General features: G+C 35.6%; 2 protein-coding genes across 5 annotated transcripts in view; one reads left to right on the forward strand and one right to left on the reverse strand.

The window, feature by feature from the left end:
- RB1 (RB transcriptional corepressor 1) overlaps positions 1-25638 on the forward strand; it is a 172437-nt gene extending 146799 nt beyond the window's left edge. Inside the window, exons 23-26 of one of the 4 annotated variants that reach the window (XR_012488768.1) lie at positions 7122-7282; positions 8053-8102; positions 10139-10242; positions 19264-25638. Coding sequence is in view for 2 of the 4 variants with exons in the window: in XM_074307712.1 (XP_074163813.1) it covers positions 7140-7282; positions 8053-8102; positions 10139-10212 (267 nt within the window). In the remaining 2 variants the exon portion in view is untranslated. Of the gene's footprint in view, positions 1-7121; positions 7283-8052; positions 8103-10138; positions 13641-19263 lie in introns of those variants that run through there. The other 3 variants (XM_074307712.1, XR_012488769.1, XM_074307711.1) reach the window with 3 other exon arrangements.
- Positions 1938-26827, reverse strand: part of LOC141564870 (RCC1 and BTB domain-containing protein 2-like) — a 75888-nt gene continuing 50998 nt past the window's right edge. The window contains 1 exon segment of the mRNA XM_074307715.1: positions 1938-22884. Coding sequence (XP_074163816.1) covers positions 22744-22884 — 141 coding nt within the window. The 3' untranslated portion in view covers positions 1938-22743.

The raw sequence follows: 26827 nt of genomic DNA on the forward strand, positions 1-26827 counted from the left end.
TGACTTCAAATCAAACTCTCTATTCTGTAATCCAGGACTTCTTAAACTTTTTCCATTCATGACAAAATTTTAAGTGATCCTGTCTCAAATCTAAGTCAAGATATTTCTGGTAGTGTTCATGCATGTATAGTGCAAAGTGCATATATCTGTTTAGAGCCAAGGCTGCAATCAAGTTGCAGGATGCAATACAGGCAAGCACTGCCAAGAACACCTTGGATTCATTATGTGTTTGATTTTGAATTAATTTTTGGTCATGTTCAGAAGTCTTTTATTGGTACCAAATTTTTTGTGACTCCCCACATTCAGTTCTCACAGTCCACAGTTTAAGAAGTTTTGCTCTCATCTAAGCCAACAATCTGTCAGTCAGCAGTTTCCCTGTGGCACAAAGACAAAAATTAAATAGTTCTTGCCCTTATAGAATTTACATTCTAATAAAGAAAAAAAAATGTGTGTAATTATATACAAAAGACATGGAAAATAAGTAAAAAGTAATTTTGATAAGGAAATGCTGTCTACTGGGGAAACCAGAAAAGAAGATGGTGTTTAAGCTGAGCTTTGAAGGAAACTAGAGATTTTAAGAAGCAAAGATAAAAAGAGAATGAAAACTAAGGAGAGAAGATAGCCTATACAAAGGTATATATGGGAGCAGAAGATACAATTTCCTGGGAGGAACAGTAGGGAGGGACAATTTGGCTGGAAGGGAAGTCACATATAATAACCTTGAGAAAAGTAGGTTAGAACCACTCTGAGGGGCTGACCTGCTTGGAATCAGGGAAACTCATCTTGTTGAGTTTAAATAGCCTCAGACACTCCCTCAGCTGTGTGACCCTCTACAAGATATCTAACTCTTTTTGCCTCAGTTTCCTCATAAGTAAAATGAGCTGGAGAAGGAAATGGCTAACCACTCCAGTAGCTTTGCCACAAAACAATCAAACAAACAAAAAATCCAGCCAAATGGGGGGTCACAAAAAATCAGACACAACTGAACAACACCTGGATTCCAGACACAGTTTATATTTTATTCTAGAAGGTCACTGAGTTTGTTGAACAGAGGAATGATATGGTGAAACTTGTGCTTCAGAAATAGCACTTTGTAAGCTCTGTGGTGAATGTATTAGAGGCAGGAGATAAAGAGGCAGGAAAACCAATTAGAGTATTATGATAGTCTGAGTAAGAGACAATGAAGTTCTGAGGTAGAGTAGTAGTTTCATGAATTGAGAAATACGTGAAAGAGATTATAAAACTGTAAGACTTGACAAGTCTGATTCAGTATTTGATATGAAAGATAGTAAGGAGAAAAGGCTGTCTCTGAGGTTGAAAAATTGGCTGGCTCGAAGGATAGTGTGCTATTTCCATATAAAAATATATAAGTTTGAAGGGATGATAGGTTAAAGAAGAAAGATAATAATGGATTTCTGTTTTGAACATTTTGAATTTTAGGTATATAACAAAACCTGCTTTGAAATATTTAATAGATATTTGGTGATGTGAGATGAGCTCAATAGAGAGTCTAGGAATATACAGTCTATAGCAATGAAGATAGCCAGAAATTCTGAGAGATAAAAGTGGGGGGGGGATGGGAGGGTAAGAGAAGAAGGAGGGGAGAACACATTCTCTCAAGAGAAAGTCTTTGTGAAGTTATGGAGGAGGAAGAGAAAAAGTTGGATTTAGAGAAAAGCATGTAAGCCAATTTACCTGGAAAGTATAGTATATGAAGGCAGATGATATGAAGGTATTAAGCAGGGTAAACTGAAGCAAGTTTGTGAATAACTCTAACTGCCAAACTTTTTTTAAGTTTAATTTAATTAATTAAATTTAATTTTATCCTAGAAGCAAGAGGAAACCACCAAAGTTTTTTGAGCAAGAGAGTGATATATTTGGACCTATACATGTACATTTGGGGTTTGTTTTTTTCACACAAAGTAAAAGACAATACATTTTATGTATTATTACTTTATTTGTTAAGTTTTGTCTTTTTAGCTTTAGTTTATTATTTTAGTCTATTTAATAAATCTTTGGGGATCCCAGTTCTATCATCCATAATAGTTATCCCTCCCTGATACACATCATCCCTATTTTGTATTTATTTATCACATTTGATCCATTTTTTTATCCATATATCTCACAGCTATCCCTTTCTTTTCATTGACAAAGTCACTATTCTACTTATCATTTCTTGCCTGGATTCTACAATAGCTTTCTCATTGGCAGCGAGATGGTGCGATGAGTAGAGGTCTGAATCTGGAAACAGGGAGACCTGAATTCATATCCAACTTCATATTTCATAGTTGACCTTGAGCAAATCATTTATCCTCTTTTTTCTTACTTCCCATAGTTGTTGTGAAGATCAAATGAAATAACAAAACACTTTGCATACTGAAAACACTAGATAAATTCTGGCTATTCTTTTTTCTTATTGTTGTTCCATGCTTCTAATCTTTCTTTGCTCACATATACTCAGCAGTTCTCCGTGACCTTTAGAATAAAATTTTAAAATCCTCAGAATAGCACTTAAAATCTTCTGCAGTTGGCTCCAATATAACATTATAATTTTATTTCTCATTACTTCCTTTCTTGACTCCATTTCAATAAAACTGGTCTATTAAATTCACTCTAAATTATAATCCATCTCCCACTTCTGTACCTTTGCACAGATTCTATCCTACCCATCTCCCTTACAGTGCCCTTTCTAATCACCCATGTTGTTGTTAGTTCTCTTAAAAGCATTTTTTATTGGTTTGTCTATATGTTGTATTTACTCATCCATCTACATATTATTTCTCCTTGATAGAAGGTAAGTTTCTGCAGAAATTGTTCCGTTTTTAATCTTTGTTTCCTAGTATCTATCATAGAGCATTGCATATAGTAGGTACTTAATATATATTTATTGAATTGAATTGTTGAATTCATAAATTTGTTAAGTATTCTATGTATGATTCTACTCAAGTCATCATTAAAAATGTTGAAAAGAAAAGGACCAAGGATAGATCCCTGCAATACTACTGGTGGTCAACTGGTTCCAAAACTATCATTGCAAACAATGATATTGGAGAGACTTTATTAATACCTTTCTACAGGGCAGATATACTATGTCCATCACATTCCCTTAATATAATAGTCAATAGTAAAAATAGTTAAATAATTATGTCAAAAAAGCAAAGTAGGTAACTGAAGCATGATTATTCTTAATATATCTGTGCTGGCTCTTAGTGATTGCTTCTGTCTTTCTAAATGCCACAAATTGATCCTTTAATATAATCCACTCTAGAATATATTTTTACCAGAATTGAAATCAAACTTAAAACTCTATATTCTAAAGTACTGACTTTATTTTTTAGAAATTAGAATAGTGTTCACATATTTCAAATATTGTAAAACTACATTTCTGTCTTTCACCACATTTCTTCAAAAATATCAGAGTGATTCCATTATCACATCTACTTATAATATGCTAGAATATAGTTCATATGAGTCTGTTGAATTTCTTGAAGGTTACTAATACATTTTACCATCTTTCTATTGATCGTAGCTTTTCAGTTCTGTTAATCACTTTTTCCCTTATTTTTACCTTCATGAATATAATTTTCCATAGTAAACAGAAGCAAAAAAGATGACTAGTTCTACCTTCTCCTATCTTTCCATCTACGCTAAGCAGGAATTCTTTCCTTTCCATAAAGAAATATATGTCAGTATAGCTTAAAGGACCTTTTTTGTTGTCCTTAGCATTTATCATAATGCTCACATAGGACTTTGTCTTCTGACACAATTGTTAGAGGATTTTCCACTCTTATTAATACTATATATTCATTATAGCCTCTGTTATTACTTAGCTTATATTATATATTAATAAAAGTGTTGAGCAGAACAGAGCTGAGGCTAGATTTCTGCCACACTCTACTGCAGAACATCTTCCAGGGTGACATGGATTCATTAATCAACTTTCTTTGGTTCCTCAGTTTCCCCTTCATTTGCACATCTTGTATCTGTTCTTTGAAAATTTAAATTCATCATTGAGCTCCTGATTTAATCATATTAGGCTCTTTAGTCTTATTTTTCCTATTTCTTTCTCCTTCAACAAATGTTTATTGAGACTATACTATGTAAAATGTGTTTTAGTGTCAGACAATATAAATATAAGCAATCCTTGACCTCCAAGAGTTTGTAATTTCATAGAGAAAAGAAGCCATGCTTAAATATGATATAAGGTAGAATATAAGTGTAAAAGAAAAATGGAGACAGAGGACTATGAAAATTTGAGGAAGAGAAATTGTGGTGAAGGAGCCAGTATGTGAGTTGGCCTTTAAATGAGGAGAAAGTTTTAATCAGCTAGAGATGTGTCCTGAATTCCTATCAGGAGGAGAGAATGCAATGTAATCTATGGCTAAAATATAGACTGTGAGAAGGAAAGTCTCTATTAAAAGATCAGTAAGGATTGTCCCCACAATTTTGTTAGAAGAGAGATCTCCTAAACTGATTTCCTTTTTAGAGTCTCAGGTTTTTCTGAACTCTTTGAAGTCTGCATTTCTAAGATACAGGATACTATTCAGACTATTCCTGGCACATAATATTCTTATTTGCTATAAACTTGAAGAACACTGATCCTTTCCTAACAGAGCTCCCACTTCACCAAGCATTTCTCCATTGTTAATCAGAATCAAGATTCAGAATAAAATTTTCTATTGCAGCTTTCTTTACTTTTTAAAGAATTAACTTACTATTAAGGCAAGTTAAGAATTTATCAGATAGTCTATGCATTTAATTCTGAATAGTTGAAATAGATAAAGCAATTCTGGGGAAAGAGATAAAAGGAAGATAGCCTATAACTGCTATCACTAAAGTGATAGGGAGATAGCAGGCCTATCTATCTTTGTTGTTTTTCTGTTGTTTCAGTCTTATCAAACGCTAGATTTTCTCCGCAAAAACTGGAGTGGCTTGCCAATTCCTTCTCCAGCTCATTTTATAGATGAAAAACTAAGGCAAGCAGAAGTGACTTACTCAGGATCATACAGTTAGTGTACATCTGAGATCAGATTTGAAGTCAGGAAAATGAGTCTTAAGGGACATAGAAATTTCACTTAAAATAAATGCAGAAAATGTAAAATTTTAGTAGTCTTCCTACCAAGACAAACCCAAGAACTATTCGGACACAATTATAAAGTACTTTTCACACAAAGATAGAACTAAACAATTAGAAAAATATTCATTGTTTGTGAGTATCCTGCAGCAACATAATAAAAATGACAGAACTATGTAAATTAATTTACTTATTCAATACCATACCAATCATACCACCTAAGAAATATTTTTATGGAGCCAGGAAAAACAAAACAAAAAACAAGTCACTTGGAGAAAAAAAAAGGTCAAGAATATAAAGGAAATCCATGGGGGGGGAAAAAAAGATGAAAAAAATGTGGCCTAGCAGTATCAGATTCAAACTGTAAGTGGTAAGTATCAAAACAATCTGATAGTGGCCAAAAAATAGAGCACTGCATCAATGGAATATATTAAGTACATGATACATAGTAGTAAATAGCCATAGTTAGAAAGCAGTTTGGCAGAAACTAGGAATAAATCCATATCTCATTCTCTATACCAAGAAAAGGTCAAAATGGGTACATGATTAAGATATAAAGGGTAATATCCTAAGCAAATTAGAGGAGCATCGAAAATTTTACCTGTCATAGCTATGGATAAGAGAAGAGGGGAGACCAAACAATATAAAAAGGCTGATGGGAAATAAAATGAATAGTTTTGGTTACATGAAATTAAATAATTTTGCACAAACAAAATTATTTAAAGCTAAAATTAGAAGGAAAGCAGGAAACTGGGTGGAGGGAGTTATAGCAAATTTCTCTAATAAAGTTCTTATTTTTCAAATATGTAGGGAATGGAATCAAATTTATAAATATAAGAGAATGCTCCAGTTGGTTAATGGTCAAATGCTAGAGGAGAGGTGGAAAAGCAGAAATACTAATACATTGTTGCTGGAGAGCAGTTTGGAGCTAGCTGTCCACAGGGCCACAAAAGTGTACGTAATCTTTCACACAGCAATACCATGATCTAGGTCTGAATCCCAAAAAGATGAAAGGAAAAAGAAAAGGATTTATTTGTGCAAAAATATTTACATCAGCTGTTTTTGTGGTAGCAAGGAATTGGAAATTGAGGGGATATTCATTAATTGCTGCATCTAATGTTATATGTAATAGGTGTTTAAAAGATGTTGATACAGACATAAATGCTATGTATGAGTAGAAAAATTCCATATCTTTGTGCAATTGTTTTTTTTTTTTCTTTCTCATATTTGTCTAAAACAAGAGGTTATTTCCCCCACCTTTTATGGTCCCCAACTCTCCCTTCTCCAAACTTAAATATTTCTGATGAAAGCATCATTAGTTTTCCAATTACTAGGATTCCTAGTTGAAATCAGCTTTGACTATTCACATTCCCTTAGTTCTCAAAACCAGTCCATTAATTCTGTCTCCATAAGATTACCTAGTCACTACTGTCATATGCCTCGGAGAGATCTTGAAAGATAAGAATTGCAAAGAGGTTACTAGATTTAGCAATTTATATTATTATATCCCTAGCTCCCTTGCAGAGTCCCTGGCACAAAGTAGGAGCTTAATAAGAGATTGATTGATTGATTATTAGATAAGTGTAATATGAATGACAAAATATTCTTTATGACCTTCATTTACGACTAGACAGATGGTTCCAACTTCTTAAATTTTAAGTCCATACCACACACTGTTAGATTAGGAGCACACCTTATTTTTTAGGACAACCATGAGGAAAGATTCCAAAAATGTATGGAGCCAGAGAATTTCTGGGAAATGTCTAAAACTCATTAAACTAAAGCAAAGCAGGAGCTTCATGGGGAATGAGGGTAAAGAGATAAGAAATAAAAGTAAGGGTGATGAGCTACAGTTACATATAATATATGCCCTAACTTTGACAGGTTCTTCCCATTGATCAGGTGGCAAAATAATTAAATACTTTCTTATTATTTTTTCAAGCTGAGTAATTAAACTTGTTTCATGCTTTGCTACAAGTATTACTTTGCTGCCTTGAGAAGTGCTAAGAGTCCAGATTCCTTTGATTTTAAATGACTAAACTGTTAGTAATTTTGTAATTTCTAGACTTCTGAGAAGTTTCAGAAAATAAACCAGATGGTATGTAGCAGTGACCGTTTGCTCAAGAGAAGTGCTGAAGGAAGCAATCCTCCTAAACCACTTAAAAAACTACGCTTTGATATTGAAGGAGCAGATGAAGCAGATGGAAGGTATGTACTTTTCTATTAGAATTACACTGCTACATTCTAAATGTCTGCTACAGGGACTCAGAATCAGAGGAGCCTACATTCTAAGCTCTGCTATTGACTAGTTTTATTTTAAAGACAGTTACCTTTTCTGTGCCTCAATTTCTTTATCTGTCTATTGGAGAAAAAACCCTATTCTAATTTCATAGGATTATTTTGAAATTAAATGAGATTATAGGTGAAGATTTGAAAAATTGAAATATTATGGTGTCATCACCTTTTACTACAGTTTATTTGAGAAAAAGAATATTTAATAATAGCTATTGTAGTGCTACTGCAATTTTATAATTCATTAACACTAAAAAATAAAGCCCTTTAATCTTAAAAAAAAGCTGAATTAATATTTTAATGAAAATTGCTAGAAAAAATTATGTAGCTCCATGATTTGGGGAAGATTTATATTTGATTCACTTTTATAAGATTGTAAAATTAATCCATGCACTAAAATAATGGTTAAAACTATACATAATGAGCTGTGATAGTCCTGGGGTCAGAATAAAAAGTGTAGAAATTTGAATCCCATCTACCTTTGACTTTCTCTGTGATCTTGGGTACATTACCATATCTTCAAATCTTCAGTTTCCTCAACTATGCAAACACCATGGAGTTATTGTAAGGATCAAATGAATTAATATTTTAAAAATACTTTCTATAATTAGAAAATACTATAAAATATGATCTATTACAAATGTACATACATGTGCATGGGATAATACTTTTTTTTTTTCCCACAGCAAACATCTCCCTGGGGAATCTAAATTTCAACAAAAACTTGCAGAAATGAGTAAGTATATATGATTTTTTTGTAGATGCTCAATGAGAAACAACTTATGATAATTTTAGAAATTGAGATTAGAAAACTTGGCTTGTAGAAACTCATATGTATAAGAATGACAACTAAAGAGTGTTTCAGCAAACATCTAGTAAGCACTTACTGTGCTAGGTTCAAGGAAGATAGATTCCATTTGTCCTCCAAAAGCTTATAGTTCTTCAGTGATCAAGGGATATTTGACATGTACATGTGATAATAGCAAAGGAGAGTTGCAAGAAATCTTAAGTTGTAAAAGGAGGACCCTTTTCTTTATGAAAATGTTTACTATGAAATTCCTCATACAGAGGAATTACTCCTATAATACTTAAAATCATATCCAATTTAAAAAAATTTTTTCAAATGGTCTACTTTTATCTCTTTTGGTACTTTGCATTGACTTGTACTCTTAAGAATTTTAACTCTCAAATGTTGTTGTTCAGTTATTTTTCAGTTATATCTGACTTTTGGTTGAGGTTTTCTTGGCAAAAATACTGGAATGGTTTATCATTTCCTTCTCCAGCTTATTTTACACATAAGAAAACTGAGGCAAATTAGATTAAGTGATTTGTCCAAGTTCACACAGCTAGTAAGTGTCTGAGTCCAGATTTGAACTCAGGAAGATTTGAAGCCATTTAACAAATATACTATTTACCAACATGTGATGAATTTTGGAGGTTACAGAGTTACAGTTAAAAACAAAAAATACTCTGTGAAAATCTGTATGTGTTCTGCAAGTACAACTAAGTTGCTATAGTTAATTCATTTCCTGGTGACCCATTTAGAGATGAGTAACAAACTTCTCTTTTTAGGACAGTGGCCAAAGGCTTTGTATTCTGAATCTAATTAAGCAGCTGAATAATTCTACCCAAGAAGTAGGCTTAACCCCTGTGGCTCAGAAACTCCTGTGATTCTTCATACTTCTCAAACCTTATGAATCCCGAAAAAGGTTATCACAAAATGCTGAGACCTCTAGGAAAAAAAAAATAAATAAAGATCTCTATCTAATTGTAGTCAGTCCACTTTATGTACTTTTCCAAACTAACTCATCCCCAAGCAGAATTCTTAACCGTTGATATTTTCAGCTTTTTTCTTTTACTGTTTTTCAATTATTGGATTTAAATAACTCTTTGTGAAGTGACAACAATTTTTGCTATCCTTGGGCAAGTAGTTTTATCTCCAAAAAGTAGTTAGTCATAACTTTGTAAGATCAACTTAGAGCAGAGATAGGACCAACTCGAAGAGAGCACACTGCTCAGGGGTGATTTCAGGTCAAGCCCGATGGTTCCAAGGAAGCCAAAATCTGTGGTTTATGACATGAGGCTCACGTGGCCAGTTTGCATATGGTTCTCTAGCAGAGGAGATTCTGTCTGTTTCTCTCCACTTTTATCCCTCCCTTCCACCTTCCTTCCTTCTCTCCCTTCCTCTCTCCCCCTCTCTCTTTCTCTCTCTCTCTGTCTTACACACACACACACACACACACACACACACACACACACGTGAAAAAAGTAATTTGTTCTTATTTTTAGCATTCTCAATTACTTCGTTATACTTCATACTTTATAAATAGAGTGGTAACAGTTTGAGACAGTAGTATATACTCAATTCTAGCATTGTCTCACTGTGTGACAAACATATGGTGGTTATTTTTTAAGTCTATTTATTCTTGTATTTCTTTATTTTTTTAGGGACAGCTGTGGTATAATGCTTAGAGCTCACTATTTAAAAGTAAGGCTCAAAGTCAGGAAGAACTTGGGTTCAAAATTCACTTCTAGTTCCTAAAAACTTCATGTCCTTGGACAGGTCATCTAACTCATAGAGGTCTCAAGCAACTTTCTTGGATTCATCTAAAAGTTATTAGATGGGCTAGGGAGTTGTAAAACCAGAAATTTATCTAAATCCTTAGGTTTTTGTATTTTATTGGGTTTAGTCCGATATTAATCAGTATTATTGATCTGTATTCTGTACAGAGTGTTAACATTCTTAATGGTTTTTATTGTGTTTTTCTTTAGCATCTACTCGTACAAGAATGCAAAAACAGAAAATGAACAATAGCATGGATACCTCAAGCAAGGAAGAAAAGTGAAAATCTTCTCAGGATCTTGCTCAGCACTGTGTATGCCTCTTGTCTTTGTTCACTTGACTTTCCTTTACCGAACAGCATACAGTCTGGTTTCTGTTTACTACCATATATAGTATAAATACAGCTTTCAGCTTGAGAGAAGAATCTTTTAGGGGCATTTTGTGTGAGATCCCTGAATTACTTACAGTGTTGTCATAGTATGGACAGTGGTTTTGTACAAGATGTAGTGTCTTATGCAACTATTGCCACTTTAAAGTTGTGGGAGATTGTTTTCAATTTCTAAAGTATAAAGAAAATGTTGTGTTTTGCAGATTAGGTATAAAACCAATGCAGACACATCCATCATTATCCTTCTGAATACTTTGCCTTATAATATAGCATGTGTATGATGTACTCCACTTTTATTAATTTATGTATTTTTTTTAATTTAATGTGGGCACACTAGGGAAGATTTTCCCATCTTCCAGATGCAAATTGGTTGATTGCTTATTCATTTTTGTTATCTTGCCTCTTCAGCCAAAATAGATAATGAAAATTAGAAAAATTACTTGAAAAAAAATACTGATTTTTTTTATACATTAACACTTTATTTTACTCTTAGAATCTGATACACTGTTTATTTTGCAAATCTTGTAACATAAGTACAAGCAGAAAGCAAAGTATAAACTCCTGATTCTGCCGTACTACTGATAACAGGTTCCACACCTCAGCACTAGGAAACATTTCTTCTTGTTTCTGTCCTCCATAGTACTTATGTTTGAAATCTGGGCATTTGACAACATAAACCAACTAAATTACTGAATAAAGTACTGGTCTGAGTACTTGAAAAGGGCCATGTGTTTACTGTGCCCCTCATAAAATATAGTCCATGTGCACTTTTAATCTTACTCTGGATCATAAAGAATTAAAACAGAAATGAATTGTTCGATAGATGCTAATGACACTGTTAGCTACAGAAAGCTCTACCTTTATGTTTCTGACTAAACAAAGGATCATATGATAATTGTTCTTCCATTGAATTCCAATAAGGAAAGCTTAAGTATTCTCTAGAATGACTATTAAATGTCATCTATGCTTTAAGATTTTCCTCTTAATTCATCTATTGAAACCAGGTAACCTAACACTTTTTTGCATTTTACAAAACATTCTTTCATCCTAAAATTGCAGCTCAGCAGATGTTTTTGGGTTTAGCCTTCTTAAAATTTAGACATTCATTTATGGAGGTGAACTTTTATGCAGCTGCTCCAATCCAAAGCATCTACAGTTTATGGAAAAATGCTTTTTGGGGCACCCAAAGGTATATTTAAAATGTTGTGTGGGTAACTTATTTAGAAAGTGGAGAATTAAAAATAGGTGATATTTAAGGTTAGCTTCATTTAGGTTTTGGAAAAAATCACTTTTAGTCAATATATATACCCTGAGCCTTTTTAAAAATTCACTTACCCTGATTTGAACTGTTTGTTAGGAAATGAAATTTTATTTCATGGTCAGTTAAATTTTAATCTTTCATGTTGTATCTGACCATGTTCCACATATACTTACAAAAAGGATTAGAATATAAATGATTTCCTCATTTTTATATGGCTTTCATGAAGATCATTTTAGCCTGTAAGTCAAAGACTTCCATATACTTTTGCTATATTTACATAAGGATAAATGCTAAAGATTTAGGAACTTAAGAGAAATACATTGTACAGTTCCTAAATGTGCCAGCAGATCTCTCTTACTGATGGCTTGATACTTTGTTCATATGATTTAAAGAGTGTACATTTAAAGTGTATTAAAATTGCTATTTTCTATAATTACTAGCTACTTTAAGAATAAAATAGCTATTGAGACTTCAAAATATTTTTTTCAGTGTCCCATAAGTGTATGTGTGTGTACATTCAGATAAAGTGATTGAAGTATTTTTATTATATGAGATGAATGAGAATTTTTAATTCTCAGAATTTTTAATTTCTAAACTTTTTTCTGAAACTATTAACCCAACTTTTGCCATCATTTAAGAATGTGAAGGTATCTTGTTATTATAGATCTTTTAGTCATATAATTTGAATTGAAGATTTTTCATCCTTGGCCATTTCTGTTTGTATTGTAATGAACTTATATAAGTAGAGATGTACAATTGCATAATATAAGTGGTATTATCCTTCCTTTTAAAAAAGTCATTTGTCTCTGAAATTAAGAGATAAAATGTTAAAGAAGAGAAATTTGTAGAGGCTTGAAGTGTGGCAGAGGCAGGTAGGTAGCATACTTGATAGAACCTTGAACTTAGAATTAGGAAAATCTGAGTTCAAATCCTACCTCAGACACAGCAAAAATGATATGATCTTGGGTAAGTCACTCAACCTCTGTCTTATTTTAGTTTCCCCAGCTCTAAAACTCTGCTTTCCAGAATTGTTGGGAAGATAAAATGAGATAATATTTTAAAATATTTTGTAAATTTTAAAATACTATGTACAGCTATTATCATCATCATCAATATCATTATGTGATTATTTTTGATGGAACAGCTTAATTGTGGTAAAGATCAAGCTTAACATTACCATACTGTTTTCCATTTCTACACTGAAATATTAATTTTAACAGAATGCTTTAGTATTGTTAAAAGGCAGTATATAAGTGATTAGATAAAGATTTTTAACTCTAAGTTCCCCTGGACTTACTTTTTATGCTACAAGAAAATAAAATGGTCTCCTTAACCTCTTAAAAGTCTTAGTCCCACCTGCATAAAATAAGAGTTCATTCTCCTATATCCTTCTCCTTGCTGTTAAAGACCCTAAAAATCTTAGGAGGGCTTTTACCACTAAAATATTCTTAAATAAAGCCTAACAGGAGAATTTTAACACAGATTTAAGAACATAGAACAATGAACAAAAGTCTTCTTAAAACAATTGAAAAGGAAAAGTTGAGGGCAGTTTATAATAAAGGTTAATAAAGGGTTTTAAATTAAAAAAAAAAAAGTCATGATGGCCAGGAGCAAAATCATCAGGTTCACTGAATGAAATGGCAGATCTGTTATCACTGGCCCCGTCATAGGTCTGGAACATCTGAATTAAAAGGGCAACTTCTTGAAGGCAGCTCATCCCAGGACTTAAACTGATAACCAGATTCACTTTGTACTATTTGGTGTTCTCTGGCACGTAAGCCAAACTCTCCCACTCCCATCAAAAAAAAATACCAAATGTTGGCCCTCTTAGAGGTGTCCTGAAAGAGACTTCCTTATTTGGGGGATGGGGAGGGGATAGTGTTAAATAAAGACTTCCTTTCTTTTTTATCCAAGTATCAAGATTGTGGCCAAGTAATAGAGACTGTCTTATTTCTTAGTATTCTGCTTTTTTTCATTCATTCATGGAATCTCTTCATCAAATTGCCTCTTAAGGAATCTCTTTTATCAAATAAACTCTCTTTCATTATTGTTGTAAAAAAAATTCAACTTCTCATTATAATTTGAAAAGTAAAACCCCTCATAATAATTCCATCCTCTGGTCTCCCAAACCTTGTCTGGAAAAGAAATGTCTGAACCATATACAACTGCTATACAAAACCCTCTGAGAGGGTGGGACCCTTAAGGCCCAGGTATATCTGCACAGAAGATAAGAGTGAAGAAAAGCTGGCAAGGAACAACCAGAATTATATCCATCAGAGATCTTTTTGGATCAAGAGAATCCTCCCAATAACTTTTGGATCCAAAACACTGTGGGGAGTAGCGCACTGATTTATTAGATATAGGATCCTGGGAAATAGGAACTGCAGTCCAGATACTAAAGAGTATAAACATAAAGGTATTGTTTTCAAAGTCTGTTCCAGTGGTGTATGATATTAATTGTAGAAGGATGATAGAAGGAAAATCAACAAACTCAATTCCAGGTGTTCCTCAGAGTAAAATGGATGCCCTGATTATTGGTGATTGTACAAGGGGAGCCTAACAAAGAAGGCTATGTTCTGTAAGAGCCTTGAGAGCAGTTTGATTTTTGGGGAGTTTGGGGGGGTCATTTTCTTTTCCGTAGCAAACCTAATTAGCATTCTTCACCATGAATAGAGATCATTTGCAGGAAGGAAAAGTCTCTTGCCCTATGATAGGGAACAAAAGCTGGTAGAAGAGATAAATCAAGAATTATATGGAATCACAGCATACTGATAGATTTGGAGTCAGGAGCCCAGGAGCAGATCCCACCACTGCCATTCACTATCAGTGTGACTTTGGGCAAGTGACTTCATATTCCAAAGCCTCGATTTTCTCATATGTCAAATGATGGGGTTAGGCTTGGCAACCTCTGAGGCCTGTTCTCAAATTATGAGTCTGTGATTTTATGAAAAAGGTGGCTTGAGATGAGCATGTGGAGCAGGTTTCCTGATTTGAGGTCCACAAACTAATACCCCCTCAAAATATCACTGGGTAAATTCCAGGGGCTCTGGGAAATTAATTGTGAAAAGAGTTACATCTTAATTTTCATTATCCTCTCACCAAAATTGAGCTTTTATTTAACATTATGAATGTAGACAGAGATTATTCTGAGAGGGAGAGAGAGATCTTACCAGATTGCCAAAGGAGTCCATGACCCACACACAAATGGTATCTCATGCCCTGTACAGACCTTAATATGAGTGAAGGAATAAAGAAAAAGTACCAAGTACTTGCTGTATGCACAGCACTATGCTAAGAGTTGGGTGTATGCATTCCCTGTCCTCAAGGAGTGCAGGTTTTGGCCAGAGAAACGACACCCATGAAGGGGTTTAGGGTAGGTCCAATGTAAAGTCTCACAGACCTGACAGTGCTACAGCAAAGCAGACAAAGCTGCTTTGCTTTCACTGACAAAATCATATCCATTTGTGATGTTAAGCATTTTGATGGTGCCTAGGGCTTTGGAGGTAAAACCTTTGTTCTCTGGGCCATTAATAGCCATGACTGCCAAGGAAGCTGGGCTACTACACCTATAGAAGCAATTGCCAGGCCCTAATTACAGAGGAATTATTTTCCCTGATTGCCTCAAAGCCTGGGGTAGAGGCAGACAATCTATGGGAGGACAAGGGAAGGAATGCTGCCACTACTGGGGTTCTTGGGCATCCCTGCCCACTGGTGGCAGCTGGTGAAGGTGGGCTTCTTATCATGATTCCTTTAATAATGGCTTCCTAAGATGAGAGAGGCAAAAGAGGGAGGGGGAAAAATTGGAACACAAAATATTGTTGACTATCTTTACATGTATTTGGAAAAAATAAAATGCTATTGAGGAAAAATAATGAAAGCTGCCCAAGCTAGAAATAGAACCTGAAGTCTGAGGGGGATAATTTGGGGAGGGAGGAAGAAAGGAGAAATGGAAAAGATCAGGCTCTTGGCTATTCTCCACCAGTATCTGAGGAATTGTAATGGCCAAGCTAAATATGGTTAAATATTAATTGCCCAGCACATATACCCTGCTATCTCTCCCTTGGGGTGTCTTGCTGTCTACTGCATGGGTGTCAGGTGGAGGTAAATGGCTCCTCCACGGGCATTGCTTCTTAGATAATAACTGCAGGGATTGATCTGGAAGGAGGACCAGGAGTCTAAGAAACACTGATATGTCATGGACTCACTGGAAGTAAAGAGTAAGCACCTTCCCCATTATTATGGCTGTGAGGCCATAGCTAGAAGCCCTACAAACAAAGTCTCATATGGTAGGAGGCAGCCGAAAAATTCTATCATCAGTCCTGACCTTTAATTACTGACTTCTATTCCCTCCAGGCTCCCTGGACCATCAGGACAAGTCTATAGCCATTGCCCAGGGATTAGTATAAATGTTGTCTGCCCATCTCTCAGTGCATGCAACTTGGCCCATTGGGAGGCCTTGTCAGGATCCTGTCCATTAAGGTGTCCTGATTATGGGATTAATAGCTGCTAGGAGTCCAATTACATAGACCTTCCTCATGGTTTGCAGTGAAACAAGCAAAAGAACACTCTCCAATAGATGAATCCTCATAAGCAGTAGGACACTGGGCTAGAAGGAGAGGTAAAGCATTTGGTCCTGGATGGGAGGTCTCTCTCACCCCCTAGTAAAGGCACAGTCTGTTCTGACAAGGCTTTTCTTACACCCTAGTGCCCAGGTGAGCACTGTCTGGAATGTACCATTTATATTTAACAGTAAAGCCTATTCCCTGCCCATCTTGTTTGAGGACCCATTTTGTGTTACCCAATTTACCATGATGCTACATCATCCAGCAACAACCAGGACCCAATGACATGCAAATTACTGTTTCTCAAACATATATAACAACCAAGATCACTTTAGGGAGCTTATAGCATCCAAAGCCTAATGGTCATTTAGTCCCAGAACCCCTTGTTCTATGCCAAAGGTTTTTAGCCTGATCTTTCTTTTTGAATAGAGACCTTCAGGACTATGGGATTATAGGCTCCCTAGGATTATAAAAGAGCCCAAGGGAAAACACTACTAAACAACTCACCTCAGTTCTAACAAGGTTAGTTAACCCATTCTAGTCCCCACTCCAAAAAAAAAAAAAAATGAACTTAGAACTGTACATATTAGGGGCAGCTAGTTGGTGTAGTAGATAGAGTACCAGCCTTGAAGTCAGAAGAACCCAAGTTCATATCTGGCCCCAGACACTTAACATTTCCTAATGTTAAGTCACTTAACCCCAATTACCCTTGGGGGGAGGGGGGAAGAGAGAGAATTGAACATATTTGTGTATTTGGAAAAAATGAACTTAACAAGTAACTCAGTAAATAGGGACCATCAAAACATTCAGATCAGGAATAATCCCTAAAAAGTCAATAAATGTCTGGGTCTGGTTTTGGTTTGTGGGAGAGCAAGCATCAATACTTTTTTATGGACTACATCTGTTATCTTCTGGGTTCTCCCGACCCAATGGGTTTATAAAAATTTAACTAGGCCAGTTGGACCCTGTATTTTCTGAAAGTTAATTTCTCATTAATTTCTCATCCTTCCCCTTTCTTTCATATGAGCCACTCTCCAATTTAGGTCTTTTGGCATAATGGCTCCATCTGTCCCAGTTAACGTTACATTATCAATATGATGGTAATCATAAATATCCTTAGTAAATGGGGTTTCTTTCTGGTCTCTATCAAACTATAGCAATATGAGAGAGAATTCACACAATTTTAATATAGTGATTAGTATAGTGAAATACTGAAATAGTGAAAGAATACTGAATTCAACTAAAAGCAAAATGTTTCTGACTGGTGTCAGCTACATGAATATTAGGGAGCTCAATAACCCTGCACCACAGACACAGCACTTTGGCTTTCTGGCCTATCAAGCTAACAAGGTCGGGGATGGCTATATAAACAAAGTACTGCAGCCTCCTTACTAGCCTCCCCTACTAAGTAAGAAACATCTTTCATCCTGCTCTGGGATTTAACATTAACTACACAGGAAAGTTCTAGCATCTCTAGGAACTTCCATTTAGCCCTCCCTACCCAGGTAAGGAAACTACTATAAGTATCTGTACAGGACTTTTATGACTATAATAGATTCCTCCTAGTCAGTCACCACAAGGGGGACTCAAAGAGGTTCTCCCGAGCTAACAAATGTTACTTCCCTTAGTGGTTTGTCCCAGTTTGGGATGTTCCTCTAAAGTTATTGAGGGTCCCTTGGTATTATAGTAACCTCACTGGCTGTTACTGATGCCAATATCGAGCATCTTTGAATGTTCCATCGACCCTATCCTTCCCCCTTTTCCAAGCTACTATGGCTCAAGCAAATGGCCTCTTATTCTCTTATCTTGCTGACCCATTAAATTTTACTTATCTCCATGGTCCTAATGAAAAACAGCCTGAACCTCAGAGGAACCTTGGCTTTTACTCTAGAGGTCCCTCAATCTAAACACAAAAATTTAGTGGGTTCTTTAAAACCAGATGAGTAGGGGCAGCTAGGTGGCGCAGTGGATAGACTAGCACCAGCCCTGAATTCAGGAGGACCCGAGTTCAAATCTGATCTCAGACACTTAACACTTCCTAGCTGTGTGACCCTGGGCAAGTCACTTAACCCCAGCCTCAAAAAAAAACACCAGATGAGTAGCAATGAGCACTTACACAGTGCTTGACACATAGTAGGTATTTCTTTAGGGGTTTGAGAATACAGGGCTCCCCATTTTATCTACCTGAAAAGTGACAAAGGAAATTCCTATCAGAAGTCTTAAATTCTGCTGACTTTGCAAAACAAAATAATCTGTAACCTCCACCAGTAGATGGAATCCTGCAACTAATTCTGTTTCTCCTGTCAGATCATACCCTCATGAGGTCTTATTGTAGGAATTCATTGGCTTGCTGTTTGCATCTTTTGCAACTCTTTAAGCTCGTTAAGGTTTTTAAACTTTACTGCTTTTAAACCTTTTTTTAAACCTTACTGTTTTTAAAGCCTTACTGCTCTCTGACTTCCCATTACTGGAAGTCATTCCCCTCCCCAGAAAGTAATATGGAGAATAGGAAGAGTAATGTAGGCTTGAGAAAATTTTTTAACCATTTGTTCTAATTCCCATTTATGATTTCAAGCCTTACTTTCTACAGAGCTTAAAGCATTGTCCAGAACAAGATGCTTTCCACCTGTAGACTTTTAGTGCTTGTATCCATTAGCATTTAACCCTATTCAAAAAAACTATTATAAAGATCCTCTGTGATCAAGGAACTTTGTTTAAAGATTAACAAAGATTAAAATCTAATTTATCTCTTTCTCTAATATAGAAGGATAATTAAATTTTATTTTCCTTATCTCAGCAACACAACCTTTCCAATGCAGCCAATAGGAATTGGAACAATTTTTGGCATCCAGTTGTTCAAAAAAGAACCAAAGCACAGGGTCAATGGATTCAAAAAAGGGTTTCCCTATATAGCTTAATGTTTTTGTCAGTGGGAAATTAAATTTAGCTTTACTATCACCAAGGGCTATACTGATGCAGTGAACAGAATGCTAGACCTGAGATCAGGAAAACCTGAGTTCAAATGTGACCTTAAGACACTTACTAGCTGTGTGTCCCTGGGTAAGCCAGCACCAATACCTGGCATATAATGGGTATTTAATGTTTGTTTCCTTTCTTCCACAGTTTCTTGCCTCATTGAAAAAAAATGAGTTTAACCATGAAGCAGTTGTGACAAAAAAAGAAAGAAAATAAGAAAGAAGATGAAGGTATAAATGCATCTCTCTTTCCCCGGAGGACCAAGGAAACAAAACGGCCTCCCTGACCATCTTCCCTTTTTTATCTACTTTTTCTTCTATTTAATGTTTTAAATGTCAATTTAATCACCTCCTCCCCCACACAGAATATCTCTATATACAAAGTAGAATAGAGAAAAAGGATAATATGCAAAATCAAAAAATCTCTATTGCCTATAATCTACTTTTCCCCCCTTTCCTGGCAACTGACCAGTCTAACTGAACACTGACCTTTTTGTGGGGAAAGAGACACTTAGAGGTAGAAAATTCAAGGGAAAAGAGGGTTAAAAAGATCCACTGATTTTTTTTTTTTAGGAGCCTTATTCATTAATTTGAATCTTTCCTTTTCCATAGTGGTTAAAATTTATATAGTTTCTTAAAATCAAGCAATATTAGTCTGGAAGAGACTTTTAAGATCAGCTAGTTCTCAATATCAACAGGATATATATCAAAAAACTGCTAGGAAAGTATTACTTTCCAGCCCTTTCTATCCATCAGCCAAGAAGCATTTATTAAGCACTTATTCTCTTTCACACCAAGTTAACAGTGTAAGTTATAGTTGCAAGCTAGCACCATGAACTATACCATAAGCAATAATTTAAGTATCCCAGCAAAAGCATGTGGCTCCAAATGTATACATGTGGCCATTTCTACAGAGTGGGTAGATTGGTCCAGTCTTCTCATTCCCTTCATCCCTACAATATATATATTTTTAAGAGGAACATCAACAAAGAGCAAATAAAAGCTAGCATCTTTGTTCTCCTTTGAATGCCCCTGTTTTGACTTAAAATAAATTGTCAATAAAATGTTACAAGAAAGCATTCATTATCTTCTAATACATCAGCTAGAGTGCTGGCCCAGAGTTAGGAAGACCTGAATTCAAATCTGGCCTCAGACAAGGGGCAAGCCACTTCAGCCCATTTGCCTCAGTTTCCTAATTTATAAAATGAGCTGGAGAAGGAAATAGCCAACCACTGAAGTATCTTTTGCCAAGAAAATCCCAAATGGGGTCATGAAGATTCAGACATGAGCGAAACAACTGAATGACAACAAATCTTCTAACAAAGTGGTACTGATAATCAGGATTAAGCAAAGGTTATTAAATAAAGGTTTGAAGAGATTTGAGGGACCTTGTAATTGGCTTCACCTTCTTTGTACTTAAGAAACAAAGAAAAGTGAGACATCAAATGGGAGCTATAGTAGATAGTTATGGGACCTATCTACCCACTATATAGAAGGTAGAAATAAAAAGCAATTCCCAAAGATATGAAGACAAAAAAATGAAAGTATATGGGGGGTATGTGTATATAGGCCATCCCAAAAGTCTTAAGTCTTTAGTACCTTAAATCTATATCCATTTTCATGTGTGTAATATGCACATACATTATACATACATATTATAATACACATGTATAACATATTATATACACAAAAGAACATACACACACACACATACACACACACAGAGTTGATTGCTGTCCTTCATTCTCAATGAGGGCTAAAATGACATCATTAATTAGGGTCAAGGTACAGTGTGCCCAGTTGTGGCTAATCAGACCAATATGAACTCAAAACACTCTACTATACAATAGGTCAGGGTCAAACAATGTATATGAACATTTGGAGTGGAAAGTCTAAATTTGTACATGTCATGTTTCATACACATGTACTTGCTCTGTATATATACATATATTGTGTTTAAAAGCCTGGATTGCTTTACTAAAGAATTATCCTCAATCTTGCGTACTATCAGAATAGAAAAATTTGATCAAGAAGAAATCAAGAGGACAAAACTAACCAGGATAAGTGAGAGAGCATCAGCATTAAAATGAGTGGTGCTTACAGTCCTTTTGTTAAACCCTGTAGTGTGCAGCTTCTCTGAAACTCCCTGCTATTCGAATGCTTTTAAAAAAGAAAACACCTAGGGGCAGCTAGGTGGCGCAGTGGATAGAGCACCAGCCCTGAATTCAGGAGGATCCGAGTTCAACTCTGATCTCAGACACTTAACACTTCCTAGCTGTGTGACCCTGGGCAAGTCACTTAACCCCAGCCTCAGGAAAAAAAGAAAACACCAAAATCATATACCAGATGGATTTATTTGCATATAAGAGGCAAGGAACTGCTAGTATTTTTCTTTTTTTTTCTTCTTGGGCAAAAAACACATTCTACTATTATCTGTAGAGAAGCACTTTCTTATCCAATATTAGATCAGTAGGATGCGATTTCTAACGCTAAAATGTTCTCCTTTCCATAATATGGTATCGGGATCTGTACTTTTTAATATTTCCTTGTTAGTTCCCATTTACATTTCACTTCTACAATTAGGTAACTTAATTTGAATTTCTGAAAATCTATCTCGTCAGTCACTTCTATTTAAAAAAAAAAAAAAAAAAAAAAAAGAGTACTGGGTCCTTTTTAGCCATTAAAATTATAGTCTGATTTTTGGTTCCAGTATGACTGACTTGTTTCAGAGTAATACAAAAGCCTTAAGGAACATACACAAAAATAATCATCATTGTGCAGGGAAGAACACTCCTGTTAACGCAAAAAGAAACAAAAGATACTTTTTTTTGCATGTAAGGCAGATGAGCTCAGAGTGACATTCATTCAGAATCAAGGCTTCATATTTAACTTCCCCATATGAGGAATTCATGACCCAGTTTACCAAAAAAAAAATTAAAAATTAAAAATTAAAAAAAATATATATAGTAAAGTTAGCCCTTGGGCCTTTGATTCTTTCGTTGGCAAAGCCTTGATGAAGGCTAATGAATGTTTGAGAATTAGTCATTATCTCTAGAATACTGTATCAGAGGATCTTGACTCTTGACCATAATTGTTCAAACACAGACCATGTGTTCTAATTGTTATGCATTGTTTTTTCCTTCCTCATGAGTGACCCAGAAGTAGCTGTCTTCAGGATCCAAACTTTGGGCCTGAAGTGAACGGAAAGATAGCCACTCTGTCCCTGTTATGTCAAACAGAATGATGTAGACCTGAAGAATAAGAGAAACAACTTGCACAAAATCCTATGACCTGAGGCTGTTGTTGCCAAAAATCAATATAAAGGTGTTGTCTGATGTTATTTCAAAAGGAAAGTGGAAAAGCTATAAAGGGCTTGTAGTGTATGAAGTGCTTGAATCTGGGGAGGAAATGACAGCATTTACTCATTTTCAACTTTCTATGTAAACTTTGGACTCAGGCAGATCATTGATAGAGAAGAGTCAACTCCCACTGAATGTCTTTCTTCAGAAGATGTGTACTCTGCTAGGGGTAACTGATCAAGCCATTAATTAAGTGAAAGCTGTTCTTCTCAAGCTTTTGTATGGGAATTAGAAAGGACTAGAGTCCCTTTCTTGGCTGTAGCTGTTGATCAATTTTTAAAGGCTCCAACTCGGCTTGCCTTACTAATGAAGCTCTTCAGAAGGTCATGGTCCATTTCTGCAAAGCCTGAAGTTTGTGTAACTACAGTCAAATGATTGATGCAAAATCGAAAGCAGAATTCCTCTAAGTCCTAGGGAAGAAAAATAGGATTTCATATCAGTCATTTGCAACGTAAGGAAATTCAATATTATTGTTCTTAAAAAGAAGGGCAAGTAGAACAATAAGATTTGGCAATAGAAGCATGACATGGCATTCACATATTGCATTCAATTCAACTATCATTTATTAACTGCTCTGATGTACAATGGCATCTATGTGTACAATGGATAGCATGCTGGGCTTGGAGTCAGAAAGACCTGAGTTCAAATACAGCATCAGAAACTTCCTAGGCTTGTCACTTCAACCAAGTCACTTAGCCTGTCTGTCACTAGAGAAGGAGTATTTTTGCCAAGAAATCCCCACAGACAGAGGTCCTGAAAAGGGAGTCCTGAAAAGTTGGGCACAACTGATCAACAACAATGTACATGACACTGTGCTGCCTTTTTCTCACTGAGGAGTGGCTCTTGGAGCTTCCCTTTTGCAGAGAGATCTAGATGAGCCAACATTCATCTCCTTCCTGGATGTGCTTTAGACACTAGATTTCAACACCTGTCCCTGCTACAGTTCTACTCTCCCTCAGCACCTGAGATCCCTTCCCTCGAACACTTACCGCCAAGCTAGTTCCCTTCTCTCATGAGTGAGTTCTACAGGGTACTTCTATTCTGGAGAGGGATCTATAGTGGCCAGCTTTCATTTCCCTCTCTTCTGTGCACCTGACTTTCTGAATCTCGACACCATAACACTGGAGGCACATTTTTCTCCCTATTCTCTCCCACTTTTCAGTTCCCTTTTGTTGTTGTCTTCCCCCCATAACAACAAAAGCTACTTGAGAAACTATCTCTTTTTGTTTGTCTTTATATCCCCAGAATTTAGCATAGAGTCTATTTTATAGTAAGTGCTTGATAATCACACTGCCTAGTCTGGGAATGCAAAGACCAAAACTTATCTTAACCTACCCAGGAGTGGGCCCTCAACTAAAAGCAGAGCAATTAATAAATTCTTGACTTACTTTAATGATCATTGCATTCTTCAAAAGATGAAGGACATAATGAGAGTAATTACTATTCTAGAATGGAGTAACAAGGAAGACCCAGTCATTAAGATTTAAATGATAGACACCTTTGGAGGAAGTGAACATTCCATCTTAAAAAGCTGCAATAAAATTCCAGGGCTTGTGACCCCAGGAGGCCATTGATAAGAAAGTCCCCAAATATTTACAGCAGAGGAAAGAAGTGGTTAAAAGTTGGATTTCTATAAAAAGAACTTATCACAGAGGCAGCTAGGTAACGAGGTAGATACAGGACCAGCCCAGAAGTCAGGAGGACCTGAGTTCAAATATGACCTCAGACACTTAATACTTACTAGCTGTGTGACAGTGGGAAAGTCACTTAACCCTAACTGCCTCGGGGGTGGGGGATGGGGAGGGGAACTTAGCACAGAGAATAGCAATTGCTATTTCCATTAGAGAACTGAATGAACAAATAAGTGTTTACTAAGTGCTAATGACACAAACAAAAAAGTAAGATGGTTCTGGCTCTTGAACATCATACCTACCAGTAGGGGAGACCACATACAGGTGGTGTTAGCTGTAAGTCAGGAATCTGCTCATTGAAGATTAAATGCCCCAAAGTTGTAGCACACCATATAAAAATAATTTGGGGATTTTAATAAGACAAAAAATAAAATCCAAATGAGTCAACAGTGTGACACAGCAGGTAAACAGTGAATGCAATCTCTGGTTATGTGAGAAACACTGTTCAAAAGAAGGCAGTTATAACTCTTGTTAAATAGTATTCAACTTTATTAACATCCCAATTGAAATCTGTTCAGTTCTGAATAACACATTTTAGGAAGAGCACTTAGAATCCACTCAAAGGAAGGCAATCTAGATAGTGTGGGGACTGGAAATCCTATGATTCAAAGAGCTGTTGAAAGAACTAAGAATGATTAGCCTGGAAAAGAGAACCATCACAGGGGACTCTGAAGAATGGAAATGTCTGTCCAGTGGAGGAGAGATGGACTTATTCTTTATGAACAGAAGCAGAGTCAGAGCAATGATTTTAATGGAACTAAGAAAAAAACTCCCTAGCAACTAGATCTGTCCAAAAGAGGAAATGGAAAAGAGGACATTATAAAGGAAGTTGTGCTTGAGCATCTAGACTTCTAGGGTCCTTCACAATATTTGAACCCTGTGAAAACAGGAAGCACGTTTTACTACAAGTGGGATATCCCCCTGTTCCATTTCCTTTAGTGCTTTCAGCATTTTTGGCTGTAAACATTTTCTGAAAGTAGCAGAGAAAAAAAAAAGAAGAAACTGAGACATGACTGTGTCATATAGATTTCTTCTTAGCTTACAGCAACTGGATTTTCTTCCTTCAGAGGACAAAGAGAACAAATGTAACCTTTGGAAAGAATTAGATCAGAGGACATTCTGTTTCATACAGTCACCAATTGAGATTGGAGCAAATGAGATAAGGTAGGTGAAGTGTTTTGCAAACCTGAAAATGCAATATAAATGTCAATTATTATTGTCATTGCTGTTAGAAAATGCTCTTAGAACTCACTGCATTTCCAGTTCTCTTTCCTTATAAATGCCACCCACATTTTAATGTTTTTATAAAGAGCAAAAATAACATTAATTCTTTTATTAGATTGCACTTAATCCCTTAGTACCAAATAATTCAATGGGTGCCAGGAAGAAAAATGTTCTGATGCTAAACAATCATTCCCACAAACCTGTCCACTTTGTTCTCAGGTTGTATATGGGATATATATTCAACAAAAATGGAAAAATCACAAAATGTTGCAGATTAGTCAAAATTGATCATATGAGTAAAAGATGGCTTCTTATTGACCTAGAATCAATGGATGAACTTGTCCTGTCATGTATGACACAATTATTCTATGTCAGAAAAGTACAAATAAAATAACCAGAATCAAAGGCTGAACTTTTAATAGCAAAAATGGTGCAGGAGAGAAACGAAGGGGGGAAATGGCATGGCTCACTCACTCAAACATTCAGAAAGTCCACCATTTCTGGGAATCCTAACATCAGATCTAAGTCAAAAGATCAAGCTAGAAGGTAGCCTGGATCAGTGGTGTCAAACTCTTAAGAGAAATGGATTCCAGTGAGTTTGCATACTGACTCATAGTTTGACACTTCTGGACTAAATAAACTCTAAGGTATCTTCCAACTCTGGCCATTTCTAAATATTTGAGCAGCAAATCAGTCTAGTGAAACCTCCAAGAAGGCTACATTGATTGTTGAAGATTTCACAAGGTTTATTTTGCAATTCTCTTATCATAAACTTAAGTAATATTAAATATATGTTGGTATCTTCAAAGAAAAATAACTAGCAACTATATATATTCTTAGTGTTTTGGGTTTGTTTTTACTATTTTTTTTCTGTCTACCATTTTCCCTTTTGGATTTAATTAAGCAAAATCTAGATGTTTAAAGAGATAGGAAAATTAATGAAAAAACAAATATTTCCAAGTCTAAGTGCCAAATCCCAAATAGAATAAACTGACATCTCCATTTAATGCTTACTTCTATTGTTCCTGAAACACACTATGCTGTTAATAAATTTAAAATACGAGTTCCAAAAGTCTGGCAAAATCACGAGAGTATTTATTTAGAAACAAAACCCTATGGTTCCCTATGATCTCATCAATGTGGGAACTCTGGGAATCTGAACACACCAGGCCCACCCACCTTAGGTAACTCGTTCCTGTCTTCCCCTAAGCTGCTACAAAGGTCCACCCAATACATGAAGGGCCCCCACCTGGATACCCATGGTTCTCTCTCCCTTACTTCTGCTTTGTGACTGGCCCCTTCTTTTTTCAGCCAAATGTTTCTCTGACAGCATCCATTCAATGGATGACTCTCAATCTTGATTCTTTAAAGACTGTGCTATCCCAGAAATCATAGTGATGCAACATCATAGAAGAATTCAGATATTAAGAAAACAGAC

The sequence above is a fragment of the Sminthopsis crassicaudata genome, chromosome 3 (assembly GCF_048593235.1).
Source record: "Sminthopsis crassicaudata isolate SCR6 chromosome 3, ASM4859323v1, whole genome shotgun sequence".
NCBI classification, from domain to species: Eukaryota; Metazoa; Chordata; class Mammalia; order Dasyuromorphia; family Dasyuridae; genus Sminthopsis; species Sminthopsis crassicaudata.